The sequence below is a fragment of the Petaurus breviceps genome, unplaced genomic scaffold, assembly GCF_028583685.1.
Source record: "Petaurus breviceps papuanus isolate PSGF00001 unplaced genomic scaffold, PetGlider_PUasm1.0 174, whole genome shotgun sequence".
Classification (NCBI taxonomy): Eukaryota; Metazoa; Chordata; class Mammalia; order Diprotodontia; family Petauridae; genus Petaurus; species Petaurus breviceps.
Genome location: NW_027185761.1, coordinates 69,005,529 through 69,020,617, shown reverse-complemented (window position 1 = coordinate 69,020,617; position 15,089 = coordinate 69,005,529). Strand labels below are relative to the sequence as shown.

Here is a 15,089-nt window from a genome sequence, read left to right as displayed (position 1 = left end):
CACACACACACACACACACACACACACACACACACACACACACACCCTAGGTTTGGAGTCGGAGGAGCTAGGCTCTCTGCCACATGCTACATACTTCTAACCTCAGGCAAGTCACCTCCCCACTCCCAGACTCAGTTTCCTCCCCTGGAAAATGTGGGAGCTGGACTGGATGCACCCTGAGGTCTCTTGCAGCTCTAAAGCTGTGCTGTGAAAAACGATGCTAATCCTAGATTTGAGTCAAGCTCCAGCCTCCATCTGTCTCCCTCTATTTAGGGCCCTGGCCTCTGACCCTGACCAGCTGTGGGCAGCTGTGCCCTGTGAGCCCCACCCAACCCTCTTTCCTTTTTCTCCTTCTTTTGAATTGGTGCTAGTAAGGAAAGAAGAGAAGGGAGAGCTGGCTGGTAAAGAGCAGCCTCTCCCCTAAGCTAAGGACTATGCTTCCCAAACTTGGCAGTCTTCAGTCATACCTTTGGTTCTCTTACAAACTCCCAGAATCCCAGTTTCCTCATCTGGAAAATGGGGATAATAAGACCTTTGGTTTCCATATCACAGGGTGGTTGGGAGGCTCTGCTCAAACCTTAATGTGACAGCATTTCATTGTAGTCTGTTTATAATTCTAAGGGATGTTTAGCAGAGCCTGGCACATTAGAAGGGACTTAAATACTTCTTGATTGGATCTCATAAATGATAATGATGTCACCAGCACGGCCTTCAGAGTCTGGCACCTAGGAGGGATTTACACTCCATTCTTCTGGATCCGGTGTGTGGATCAGGCTGCCCAGTTAAAGGATCCTAGTATTTCCAGATCTAGAGGCAAATTGACTCTGCCATGGGGTCCCTTTCCCACCTCCAGCTGGTGGCACAGAACAGAAAGGAAGGAGGCCAAAGGCCACACTTGTGTCTCATCAGGGATTTGATGGTGGAAGAAAGTTCCCCAAAGGACTAAAAGTGGACATCTAAGGTTGCTGAGACTTTCCTTTATCTGGACTAAGAACAGTGTCCTCTCATCCTGTATTTGCAGAAAGTTCTTGGTTGCTTTTCCATGACTGGAAGGCCTTTCCTTCCCACCCACCCCCATCCCCCCCACCTGCTCTAGATACCTTGATAAGGTATGTGTATAGGTGTGATGTGTGTATCTAGGTGTTTACATAGTATCTCCCCCATTAGGATGGGGGGCTACTGGGGGCTAGGGACTGCTTTTGCTCTTTCTATCCCCAGCACTTAGCCCAGTCCTTTGCACACCATGAGCATTTAATAAAGACTTGTTGACAGCCTGAGACTTGTAGATGGCTTGTCACCCACCTCACAAAGGAGATCATATGGTGATGGGTGTGTAAGTAGGAGGGATCTCAGAGGTGATCTAATCCAATCTTCTCATTTTACAGATGAGGAAACTGAGGCCAAGGGAGGTTAATTACTTCACCCAAGGTCCCACAGGTAGCAGTTATCAGAAGTGGGATTTGAAACTAGGTCCTCTGACTCTGCAGCCAGTGCTCTTTCCATTATTCCAAGCAAGTTAAAACTGAGCTTATATCTGCAAAGTGAAGTCGAGAATGAAGGCACCCAGCTGGATAATTTGGAATTTTTTTTAAATCTCTAGCTGATTGGGTGTTTATAATGGTAGGTGGCTTATTTAGTGCCTGGCATACAGTAAGTATTTAATAAATGCTTGTTTATTGCTCAATTGATTTTGGTTTGTTTTGTATGTGGACTTAGATTGTGTCTGTATGGTAAAAAAAAACTGGGAATCTGGACATTTTCTGGTTTGTTTGATTGTTATAAATAGCTGAAACTAAAAAAGTTGGTAGATACCTCTGAGATCCCTTCTCATTCTGAGACTCTGGAATTGGGTGTGGGTCAGGGGGAGGGTATGAATTATCCAGTCTGGCTGATTCCATTTCCTACTGCATGAAATGAGTTTAACCAAGTTTCCCTTCCTTTCCCTTTGTACTGTGCCTGTGGAGATGCCCTGAGACCAGTGTCCACCTGGGGGAAGCTAGAAATCTGGTAAATTCAGGAAAGCTGGTGGCAAGATAATGGTACAAGAATATAAGAAATTTGGGGGATTGAAACCAGAGAGAATATATGCCAGGCTGTTTCCAGGTCCTTCATTCTGTCAAGGGAGAATACGCAAGCCACTTGGTCTTTCAGCAGAGAATTAGAATCTAACACGCCACATGGCCTTTTCTAGATGCCAAGTGGATAGACATGACCCCAGACATGATGGCGCAAGAGAGACCTCTTGATATTGACTGCAAGCGCCTAAGCCCTGGTGAGTTCCTCTTTGTTCAGTTTCCCTGCTCATTCACTCCAGACTAGATACAAGAGCTGCTTTCAATTTCTCCTTTCTCTTTTGTTTTCCCAAGACCGGTGTAAATGCAAAAAGGTAAAGCCCACCCTCACAACCTACATGAGCAAGAACTACAGTTACGGTAAGTCGTGGGGGTTCGTGAGGATAGAACTGTCCTCTTCTGACACTTGGACAGCTGCAAAACCTGGCTCCAGAAACTTGTAGCCACTGATATCTTGACGACTGAGAAAAGAAAGAGCGAGATAGGTCACAGGGTGAATTTAGCATTCAGATTCAGACGTGGTGTCTGGAAAAGCTGGATTCAGATCCCAGTGAGTTTTAAACTTAGGAGCTGTGTGACCTGAGGTGAGTGACTTTACCTCTCTGGGCCTGTTTCCTTCTCTATAAAATAGGAAGAGTAGGAGTGGATAGGTGATGCAGTGAATAGAGCACTGACCCTGGAGTCAGGAGGACCTGAGTTCAAATCCCACCTCAGACACTTAACACTTACTAGCCATGTGACCTTGAGCAAGTCACTTAACCCCAATTGCCCTGCCCTCCCCCTCCAAAAAAAGGCAAAAAAAAAAAAAAAGAAGAAGAAATGGGAAGACTAATGGCTGGAGTGCCTCCTTCCCTGGGCTATGGTGAGGAACTTCTGTGTTAACACTTTTTTCCAAATCTTAATGTACTATGGACATTGCCATCCTCCAGTAAATCTGTGATCACATCCATTCGGGCGTTCCCGCCAGTCCATCCTGTGTGTCCTGTGTCCATCCAAAGTGCCACAGACATTTCTTCCTCTCTCCTGGTGGCCCCCTTCCTAGCCTTTGCCTTTGCACACAGCTGGGCCAGCTTCTTCCAACTTACACTCTCCCCTGTTGACAGCCTTTCCTAAAGCTCATATTCCAAGGTCCTCCTTGGCTGGAGGCAGCTCATGCCTCCCAGGGGCCTCTAAATGAATGACAGGCATTGATGCCCTTCATCAGTTCCTCAAAGCATTATATTCCAGAGTTCAGAGTCATACGACAATGCTGCTTCATATTAATTTATTTATTAATATGATTTTATTTTATTAATGTTATTAAATATTGACATTAAAAAGTCAATTGAAGAAGTATTTATTAAGTACCTACTATGTGCCAAGCACTGTGATAAGCACTGGGATACAAAAAGAAACAAAAGACAGTCCCTGCCCTCAAGAAACTTACAGTCTAACAGGGAAGACAGCAATAACATACAAACAAGCTATATGAGAGATAAATCAGGGGCGGCCAGGTGGCGGTGGCACGCTGAGTAGAGCACCGGCCCTGGAGTCAGGAGGACCTGCATTCAAATTCGACCTAGACACTTAACACAAAACGGGCTTTGTGACCTTGGGCAACCTAACCCCAATTGCCCTACCTTCCTTCCTCCAAAAAAAAAAAGATAAATCAGAAATAATTAAGAGAAAGAAAGAAGTAAAATTAAGAGAAATTGGAAAGGCTTATGGAGAAGATGGGATTTGAAGAAAGCCAGAGAGAATGGAGGATGGAGATGAAGAGTCGGAGCATTCTATGCATGGGGGCAGCCAGAGAAAATGCCCAGAGCTGAGAGAGGGAGGGTCTTTATTCATGGAACAGCCAGGAGGCCAGAATCATTGGATCAAAGAGAACCTGTTGGAAGTAAGGACTGGAAGCAGTAGGTAGCCATTGGAGTCTACTGCGTAATCACCTGGTCATACCTGAGCTTTAGTGGCTGAATGGAGAATGGAGAATGGATTGGAGTGGGGAGAGACTGGAGGCAGGTAGCACCCTCCTTCCCCAAGCAGGCTATTGTAAGAGTCCAGACAGGAAGTGTAGAGTGCCTACACCAGAGGGAAGTACCAGAGGTGAGAAAGGGGCATATTCAGGAGGTGAAATCAATAGGTCTTGACAACAGCTGGGACAGGGGTAAGAGATAGTGAGGAATCCTCAATGACTCCTGGGTTGTAAGTTCAAGGGACTTCGAGCATGGTGGTGCCCTCAACAGTACTAGGTGTGATAGGGGGTGAGGATGACCCAGTGGAAGAAAGAATGAGTTCTGTTTTTGACATGTTTAACTTAAAGATGTCTACTAGGCATCAAGTCAAGGATGTCTGGAAGGCAGTCTGGAAACGTGAGCTGAGCTTGCAGGGCAGCAGAGAGGTTAGTGAAGGCCAGATAGATTTGAGAATAATCCGCAAAAAGATAGTAATCCAGTTCTGAGGACTGCAGCCTTGCTCATTGATCTTTGGAATTGCAGTGATTCATGCCAAAATAAAAGCCGTGCAAAGGAGTGGTTGCCATGAAGTCACCACAGTGGTGGATGTAAAGGAGATTTTCAAGTCCTCGTCACCCATTCCCCGGACTCAGGTGCCTCTTGTGACTAACTCCTCCTGCCAGTGTCCACACATCCTGCCCCACCAAGATGTTCTCATCATGTGCTATGAATGGCGTTCCAGGTAGGCAAAGGCAGGAATGGAGAAGAGGGAGAAGATGGATTTTGAAATCGTAACTTTACATTTTTTAATTCTTTGAAGGGTTAACTTGTGCGTAGGTGTGCAATCTTTCTATTTCAGTTTTGTCTTTGTAACTCAGCACCTAGTATAGTGTATGGTACATAGTAGACACTTAAGAAATGCTTATTGGCAAAAAAAAAAAAAGAGAGGGGGTGCAGCTAGGTGGTGCAGTGAATAGAGCACCAGCCATGGAGTCAGGAGGAAGTTAGTTCAAATTCGGCCTCAGACACTGAACACTTACTAGCCATGTGACCTTGGGCAAGTCATTTAACCCCAATTGCCCTGCCTTCCCCCTTCCAAAAAAAAAAAAAGCTTATTGGTTGACTGATTATGCAATGGAAAATTCTAATCTATGAGTACAAAATATATTTAAAGCAGCAGTGGTTGCCTAACTCCCCCCAAGAAGACTTGCTTTATCCCACTTGAATGCCTTTCTTTTCTTGTGTCAATTGATCAATCCATAAGCATTGATTAAGTATCTACTAAGGCCCAGCTCTGTCTGGCTCTAGAAATACAATGAAAGAATGAAACGTTCCTGCCCTCAGGGAACTGTGTCTTATTAGAGGAGACAACATGCACATATATTAGGACTTATAAGAGAAACCCCAGGTCATATATGAGAAAGATGAAATGGCGGCTCTCAGCATGCCAGGCCTCGGATGTGGGAAAGCAGGGATGGATGTGCCAGGGCTCGGCTAACCAGAGCCCTGGACTTGGAGTCAGGAAGACCTGAGCTGGGAACCTGCATGATTTACTTGACCTTTCCCAGCCTCAGTTTCCTCACCTGGGAAAACAGCCCCTAGCTCGCAGGGCTGCTGCTAAGGAGAGAATGAGAGGTGAAGCATGTTGGAAGTGCTGGGATGTAAATGTGAGAATGTAGCTCCTGCTGCTGCTGCTGCTGCTGCTGCTGCTTCTGGTGCTGTTATTGCTGTTGCTGCTGGTGCTGCTGCTGCTGCTGTTGCTGTTGCTGCTGCTGCTGGTGCTGCTGCTGCTGCTGCTCCTGCTGCTGCTGTTGCTGCTGCTGGCAGTGGAGGTCCTGGGAAGAACCTCTGGTAGGTGGAGCTTTACAAATGCTGACTCACTAGACATTCACACTTCTTTCATTAACTATTGTTTCAGAATGATGCTTCTTGAGAATTGCCTGGTGGAAAAATGGAAAGACCAGCTGGGGAAGAGGTTTATGGTACGTATGGCTGATGGTCTTTTATCTGTGGTAGGGGATGGGAGAGTCTGTGTATATGTCACAATATATATATTGTGAATTTGTGTGTGTGTGTGTGTGTGTGATGTATGTGTTGTGTTTGTGGGGAGTGAAAATGTGGAGGTATATGTGGGTGGGGTGTATGGAGGGAGAGATTTTATAGATTTTGGTGACTCTTCTATTTCCTGTGTTGCGCACCTGTGAGAAGATCCTACCTTTGAGAGGCAGTTAACTAACCTCAGTCAGGAATACTCTATTTCAGAGCCCTAGTCTGACGCCCATTAGCTCTGTCCCTGGTACCTCACATAGTGCCCAGAGCATTGCAGGGACAAGGTCTGGATATGTGATTTAATCAGTATGATAAACTCCCAGCTAGGAAACTTTCTGCCATGTCAGGTCAGCATCATCTGTGAGATTTGGCTCAGTAATTCATGACCAGCACATGTCAGAGGCCAGCTGACTTCACAGCTGGTTCTCTAATCACTATACCACCCTCCTAGGATAGCAACCACAAGACATGTCCATGGGTAGAGGTGAGGGGGCCCCAAAGGCTCTCACAGACACATTCTGTGACTTCTTCCTTGGATGGCCTAAATCACCTGGCAGCTACTTGGGCAGGGGGAGTGGGGAGGTACAGTTTGAGCTGTGTGTATTTTAAAAATCTAGTTTCCTTTTTTCTCTTTAAAAACACATTGGCTTGTTTCAACACACTTTTATTCAGCAGTAACTACATATACAAAAGTAGCAGAATTGATAGATTTGTCCAAGGCCTCAGATTTGGGGTTGCAGAGAGAAGCCAAGGTCAAACCTGGGTGCCTGGGTGGGTGAGAGTGCCACAGACAGAAAATTACAAAGATGGCCCAGTATGTCAAAGGGTTCTTTCTCTCCTTTGTGGCATGAACTGTTTGGCAGTCTAGTGCAGCTCATTTCAGCCCTTTTCAGAGGAAGAATTTTTATATTCATAATTCAACAAAATGTTAATTTTCAGTGTCAGAGGTTAATGAAAATAAATATGTGATTTCCCCCATACCCCCCACCAAATTTCCTGGATGCCTAATATCTCTCCATGGATGCCTTAGGGACCTGTGGAACTCAAGTCAAGAACCCCTGGTATTTAACCCCTAGTGTCTTCCTAAGTGCCTGTCTTTAGCACAGTCCAAGAGACAATAGGGCCCCGTTTAGCCAAAGCTCAGGCTCCTGGCTACCTTAACTATCGAGAACACAAGCTGTGAAACTGGAAATGAATGCAAAGGGCCTTCAAGCCACCAAAGAAGCTGGAAGAGGAGTGACTGGGTAGGACAGGGAGAGCCACACTCAGACTTGTAACGCACCTCCATGCTTCTGTTTCTGAATTGTTCTCTCCAGCAGTGGGAGGAGAGGCTGCAAGAGCAGCTTCGAAGCAGCCAGAAGCGGCCTGCTGGGCGGACCAGTCGAAGCGGCCCTGCCAAGCCCAAGGCGAAGCCCCAGGCACCCCGTCCTGTGGGCCCTCAAAAGAGCATCACGGCCAGGAGCGCCCCCAAGCGTCCAAAGCCCCAGAGGGTGTGAGGTGCCAGTTTCCCCTGTCAAAGACTTGGAGCCTTGGTGGGGCCCCAAGACCAGGCGCCCACTGCCCTGCAAATGCAGCATGGCCTCAGTCCTCTGCAGTCGTGTTTCCTAGCACTTACTATCCAAGGTTTGCTTCCTCGTGCTTAGACATTGCAAGCCATAGCTCCAGGTTGGCACCTGCACTGGTGCTTGAGGAGCATTTGAGCAGAAGGGCAAAGCTTCTCATCACCAAAGCAACCTCATAAATATTCTATCAGTTAGCATGTGATGGCTGAGACAGCAGAAGGGCACTCCTGTCACTGGTGAGGACGGAGTGTGTATAGTGGAAGGAAATTCCCGTCCCTGGTGATGGTTCCATGTGCCCGTGGCCAAATGCCTTATATGTCCAACTCTACGTGTGTAAAATGTATCTTACTTCAGGCTGGCTTCTACAGTTAGGGTCTGAACATGACTGATGAATGCTTGTTTGCAAAAGAGACAAGAAACAGGAAGGAATGATACACTATTTCAAAGAGCTCTATGAAATGTGGTGGGTTATTACTGTTTTCAATGCATGATGAAATTGTTCCGCAGCATTTCAGAGTGCTAAAGAATGTCAGTCTCCATCTCATCCAACCAATATTGAAAAATCCGACCATAACATTCTCAAAATGGCGTCATCCAGCTTGAAGACCCCCATTGAGGTGGGATCCCCCCTTCCATTTCTTGAGGCAACCCAACCTATGTTGGAAAAACTCCAAGTGTTCGAAAGGCTTTAACTATTCAAAGTAAGATGTGGTAGTTTGTTAGGGATAAACAACCTGGTTTTCAAATCAATTTTGGCTGAAAAACTCAGAGAAGAGGCTGGTGACTCATCTTGAGGCATCAGCAGGGATGTCCTAGATTGAAATTGCACCTGAAGTGTTTGTTGCCTCTTGTAGCAGCAAGCACCCCAAGCACGTCCTCAGGGTTTGCCGCTCATACAGGTTCTTGGATCTGCTTTGTTAAAGGAAAGCAACTCAAAATGGGTTAACAAGCTTACTTTAATCAGTCAGACATATATCGTTTACCTTGTTCAGGAGAAAAGGTCAGCACCCCGAACCTCAAAGCATACAGGCAGAATTATCAAGACAGAAACATCAAGTAGACAGATTTCCAAACTGTCCAACCATTACATCCATACCCAGTCAACATCTGGGTTTCCACATTCTGGGTTTTTCAAAGCCGGGGGACTCTCAACAATGGCTTCCCAGAATTCAGATCAAATCACAGAACACTTCTCAAAGTGAGTCCCAAAACAAAGCTACACATCCGGGCTTACATAGCCTTCTCCTGGCTCAGAGAATGTAACAACCTTATTGACTCACTAGCCAATCAAGAAGTATCTACTGAAAAACAAGCCTCCCACCCCAGGCTCTAGGTGCACCTTAGCCTAGGGGCAGGGAAGATCTTTAAAATTTACATTCGCATTACACCTCTGAAGCCCAGGGCTGTGGATCTATGTAGGGGTAGGGAGGACCCAAGGAAGTAAATTCAATTAAACCAATGTTTATTGCACACCAAATGTGTGTGGTCAATAAATAGTCATGGCATAGTGACTAGAGAGTTTGTCTGAGTCTAGAAGACTCTGTGTCATCTCTGACACATATTGCTGTGTGATCCCAGATGAGTTACTCGACCTTTCAATGTTTTAGATAACTCTCTAAGATTTAAGTCTTAGAGATGACTGATCTGCATTGATAGAGGGAGCTTGTACCTGGATTAAATTAAAGATCCAGTCCAGAAAAAAAAAAAAGGGCCCAGCAGAGTAGTGAGCACTGGAGACACCAAGAGGGAAATGAAATCACTCCTGCCTTCAGTGAGCTTACATTCTCCTGTAAACAACCAGCATTTCTTGAATACCTGAAGTGAGTAAGGTCTATCCGTGTTCCTCTAGCATTCTTCCCTGAGTCTAGGCTAGTCAAGTTCCGGTGAGATTGGGTCCAACTCCTGCCCAGTCACTCTGAGCACCTCCATACACTAAGACTGGCTGCAAGGCACCTGAAAAGAGGCTTTTTTGTGTGCTGGGGAAGACTCAGAGCTCTGAGGCAGCCCCAAAGCAATGAAAGAGCCAGCCTGGAAATCTGCAGCTTGAAAAGCTCACAGTGGCACAAGACCCTGCATGGGGCTGCCCTGTACATGGCTGGCAGGAAATATGCCTATTCTTATCCTCACCTCCCCCAGGGGAGAGGAAAGAGCCCTTCTGCCACCTCACAGGATTTTTTAAAAGTTTGTGAAAGTATCTAAAGTGGGATTATCAGCATAATGTGGTGACATAGGCATCCAGTGAAAGTGCCCCCAAAGAGATAGACCCTCCTTGTGATCCTGACCTACTTAAAAGAGGCTCTGAGGGGAGGGGAAACAATGGCCTGGCCCTGTGATGGCAACCTGGGTATTTCAGTGAGGGGGCCATATAGCCACTAACCAGAGTTAGGTGGGGTATGTCCTTTTGGACCAGAATCTCTGAGCTAGAAGAAACCTCCATGGCTGTCTCACCCAACCCATAGCTGAAAAAGAAGCCCCACTCCAAAGTGCCCAACAAATGGGCAGGCATCCAGCCTTTGCCTGCTATTTCACTGGCATAGCTAGCCCCAGTAAGGAGATATCCCCTCCTCTGGAGCATACCACCTGCTTTGCTGCCATGGAGAGTCTAAAGTGTATGAGGCAGTAAGGGACTTGCCCAAGACTTCAGAGCTAGAATGTGTCCCAGACCACGTGTATCACCAGCTTTCTAACTGCTCTTAAGCTGCCTGTCTTGGAGGTTTGGTGCTTGGGCCAGAATTACACAGCCAATGTGCATTAGAGCTCCAGCCTCCATCTTCTTGCCCCAGGGCCAGTTTTTTTCTCTACTGCACCAGGCTGCCAGCTGCCTCCCTGGGCCACATAATAGGAATTGTACATCATTGATTAAATCTTTTATTCCTTGAATGATAAATTACTGCTAAGGGGATTTAGTATTTTAAAAGGGACAAATAAAGGGAGAAAGATGGGACCAGACCTACTTGGGATTCTGCTACTATCTGTTACACACACACAAACTTTGCATCAGCAGCATATCCCTTTAAGAACTGCCTTCTTGCCCCCCCTACTGAAAAGCTAAAGGAAGCACCTTCCTCAAGAGTCCGTTTCTACAATGAGGATAGCACTGGATATAAGAGGGCCTGGCTGAGTCTTCCTCCTAGCTCTGCCACTAACTATTTTTAGGGCCCTGAGCAAGAGATTTTCCCCTCCCAACATGGGCCTCAGTTCCCCCTCTAAAAACTGAAGATACTGTCACCAGCTGCTTCCCAAGATGACTTCTATATTCTTCTCATTCTCTGAGCATCCCTATTGTTTCTCTCTTCCCATTCCAAGGATACAAACCCTCAGGAATATTCCACCATGCCATCATTTTTGCTTAGTGGACTAAAGAACATAGCTGAGCTGAGAACAATTCCTTTCCTCAAAGTCCTCCATCTTATTTCCTTAGGGACAAGAAAAGCATATCATCTTTCTGCAGCTTTCCCAAACTCTGGAAGCAAATAAGAAAGAACCCATGCCCAGTACACTGCTTAATACTGAGCTACTTTAAAGCCTTCCTGCTGTTCCTATTACCTTATCTCCAGCCTCAATACCTTTGCAAAGATTGTATGTTCTGTCCCACCCCCCACCTCGGACCTCACTCCAGACTCAGAGAATCTCTATTTTCCTTCAAGGCTCCACTCAGTGTTACCTCCTCCAGGAAGTCTGCCCTGATTCTTCTGGTTGGGAGTGCCCCAACCTTTTTCCCATTACTTTAATTTACTTGTGTCTACTTCTCTATGTATAAGTGGCTTTACCATTCAGATGTAAGTTTCTTGAGGGCCTGGGCTGGTGAGGTTTTTTTCTCTCTCCCTAACACCTTGCCTATTTCCTGATTCTTAGTAATCATTTAATAAATGTTTATCAAATTGAATGTTCCTGGGAACATTTCTTCTGTTTCAGTACATCAAAGTAAATAAAATTGCAAGAGGAAATTGGTCAGGCTTTCAGTTGAGTGGGAATCCTGTATGGAGAAAAAGTCTTTGAGTGGATGTCTCTGCCAGAGTTCTGGCCTCTGTGTGGCTGACAGGTGTTCTATTTGTTCTATTGGTGGTAGAGACAGTTGGATTGCTGCAGGCTTCAGGACACAGCTTTAAAGCTTTAAGAGACCTTGGGGGTCCTTGAGGAGGCTGAAGCCTCAATGGATAAAGTGACTTGTCCAGAGTCACACAGCAGCTAAAATTCTCTTTAAGTGATCTGCTGAGACCTTGTATAAATAAAGCTCCTTAGAGGAAAGTCGTGACTAACCTTGTTTATTGGACCTCAGAGTGGAGGCAGGGTGGGCTAAGGGGGAAGGGGTCTCAGGAGTCAGGATGCCTGGGTTCAGATGCCACTGCAGATACAGCCTAGCTGGGTGAGCATGGGCGATTAAATCATGAGATCTCTCCAAACTTCAGCTTTCTCATGAGCAAAACTTACCTCTCTGGGTCTATTTGTCTGGGGTGAATGTGAGAAAGTTACAAGAGATCTCTGTGAGTCTTAAAGCAAGCATTGTATCAACCAAACATGCTTTCCTTCATAGCTCCCTATGTATTAAGTGCTGGGGATACAAAGAAACAGTCCCCTCCTGCCATGGAGTTTACCTATTATTAGGGCGAACAATATGTATACATAATCATAGAAAAAAATATTCCGCAAAGAACATTGTGAGTTATTTTTAATTTGCAAAAGTTTTCTAATGCCACCTTCTAATCCTACTTTGGAGAAATCTTAGAGCATTTCCCCAGATACATTATATAGATGTAAAAGATAACATTTGGATAAAGTGTTGCCCCAAGGCTACATTGTCATAGTAAACAAATTCAGCCAACATTTCTAAGTACTGGCTACAGGCTGGGCACTACCACACAAAGATTAAAATGATGCAGTCCTTGTCCTCAAGGGGCTTCCATCTTCTTAGTCCAGACCTATTCTACCCTATTTAGTTCAGTAGACAGATGGGTCACCATGGACACCTCCATCCTCCCTCACATCATGGACCCTAAGTTGGGTCCTTGATGACCCTGAGAACATTGTTTGTACTAGAGACTCAACCTAGGACTCCCATGAGCTCATTCTAGGACAGCCACTTTTTTTTTTTCTTTTTGGAGGAGGGAAGGCAGGGCAACTGGGGTTAAGTGACTTGCCCAAGGTCACACAGTCAGTAAGTGTTGTGTCTGAGGTCGGATTTTAACTCAGGTCATCCTGACTCGAGGGTCTGTACTCTATTCACTGCACGACCTAGCGACCCTAGCTTCTTCTTTTTAATGGAGGGACTTCTAAAAGTGGCTTCCATTGTACCTAAGGATGGTCTTGCCTTCTTTGGCCCAGATAATTTTTTTCCTGTCTGGCCACTTATCCAGTATGTAAATGTAAATAATGAGGCAAGTCCAGATTTAACAACTGTTTGCATAAATGGGTTGAGAGTCTTGGAGAGGAGGATGGGTCTAGGGCTGAGAATGTGGGAACTGGTAGAATGGTAGTCAAAAGGGGGAAGTTTGGAAGAAGGGCTGATTTAGGGGGAAAGATAAGTTCCATTTTGGCCATGTTAAATTTGAGATCCCTACACCACATGAGGTTAAAAAGATCTGACATGCTGCTGGTGCTGGACAGAAAGATATCATCTAAGGGTCATCTATATGAAAAAGGATGTCACCAAGAGAGAGGGTAGGAAACGGAAGAGAAAGGGGTCTAACACAGAGCCTTGGAGACATCCATGACTAAGGGACAGGAGATGGATAAACCAGAAAAAAAAAATAATAGGGAATAGTCAGAGAGAGGAGACCTGGAGGAGAGCTGTATTGCAAACCAAGGAAATGGTGCATCTAGGATTCATCAATAGAGTCAAGTTCTACAAAGAGGTAAAAAAAAAAAAAACGGATTAGGATTGAGAAAAGACCATTGGATCTAGCAGCTAGGAGATAGCTGGTAATCCCAGAGGGAAGGATTTCCTTCGAATGATGGAGTCGAATGGCATATTTCAAGGTCCTAGGAAGTGAGTGGGAAATGAAGACTTCGAGGTAATTCATTTAGATAGATTTTTTTCTTTTTTAAAATTGAATTTAATTCTTTTGGATACATTATATGTTCCAAACTCTGTCTCCCTCTCTTCCCCCCAACCCCATACAAGAACAGAACACCATGTGACACAGAAACAATCAGACAGACAGACAGATATGTGTAGAAGTAATATATATGTCTTATTTATCACTTCTTTCCTGGAGGTGAGTAGGATCTTCCTTCATAGGTCCTTTGTAGTTGATTTGAATATTTCTCATGCTTAGAACAGTTTAGTAATTCACAGCTATTCTTCAAACAATATTACTGTCACTATGTTCAGTGTTCTCCTGAGTCTACTCATTTCACTATTAATTATTTCATCCAAGCCTTTCCATGATTTTCTAAAATCAACCTATTCATCATTTCATTTGGCACAGTAGTATTCCATCATAACCACGTAGTACAACTTGTTTAGCCATTCCCCAACTGATGGGCAATTTCCAGTTCTTTGCCACTACAAAGAGAATTCCTATAAATATTTTAAATCATAGAAGTTCTTTTACTTTTTCCCTGCTTACCTTGGGAAACAGACCTAACTGGTATTGCTGGGTCAAAGAGTATACACAATTTTATAACTCTTTGGTCATAATTCCAGATTGCTCTCCAAAATAGTTGGATCAATTCACAGTTTTACCAACAGTGTATTAGTATCCTAATTTTTCCACATTCCCTCCAACATTTGTCATTTACCCCTTCTATCATTTTAGCCAATCTGATAAGTGTGAGATGATATCTCAAAGTAGTTTTAATTTACATTTCTCTAATCAATAATGATTTACAGCATTTTTTCATATTACTATATATAGCTTAGATTTCTTCAACCAAATACTGCCTGCTAATATCCTTTGAACACTTACCAACTGGAGAATGACTCATATTCTTATAAATTTGACAGAGGTTTACATATTTGGAATATGAGACCTTTATCAGAGAAATTGTTGTGGAAAAGGTTTCCCCCAGTTTTCCTTCTAATCTTCGTTACATTGCTTTTATTTGTACAAAACCTTTCAAATGTAATGAAAATTATCCATTTCATATCTCACAATGCTCTCTATCTTTGCTTATTCATAAATTTTTCTATCCATAAGTTTGCTGGTAATATGTTCTGTGTTCATCTCATTTACTTATGATATCTCCCTTTATGTCTAAGGTATGTACACATTTTGACCTTATCTTGGTAAATGGTGCAAGATACTGGTTTACACCTAATTTCTACCAGACAGTTCCCCCCCCCCCCACCAAAGTGTTTACAAATATTGAATTCTTATCCCAAAACCTAAATCTTTTCATTTGTCAAACACAAGGTTACTATAATAATTACTGCTGAGTAATATATGTCTATTCTGTTCCACTGATCCTTGTTGCTTTTTCTTAGAACCATACAGTTTTGATAATTACTGTCTTATAATACAATTTAAGGT

The 15,089-nt window shown here is 44.4% G+C and overlaps 1 protein-coding gene across 1 annotated transcript in view; it reads left to right on the top strand.

The window, feature by feature from the left end:
• SFRP4 (secreted frizzled related protein 4) overlaps nt 1-8,066 on the top strand; it is a 9,289-nt gene extending 1,223 nt beyond the window's left edge. Inside the window, exons 2-6 of the mRNA XM_069084379.1 lie at nt 2,192-2,272; nt 2,367-2,432; nt 4,550-4,748; nt 5,925-5,988; nt 7,372-8,066. Of these exons, the coding sequence (XP_068940480.1) occupies nt 2,192-2,272; nt 2,367-2,432; nt 4,550-4,748; nt 5,925-5,988; nt 7,372-7,551 (590 nt within the window). The 3' untranslated portion in view covers nt 7,552-8,066. The remainder of the gene's footprint in view (nt 1-2,191; nt 2,273-2,366; nt 2,433-4,549; nt 4,749-5,924; nt 5,989-7,371) is intronic.
• The last annotated feature ends 7,023 nt before the right edge of the window (nt 8,067-15,089 follow it).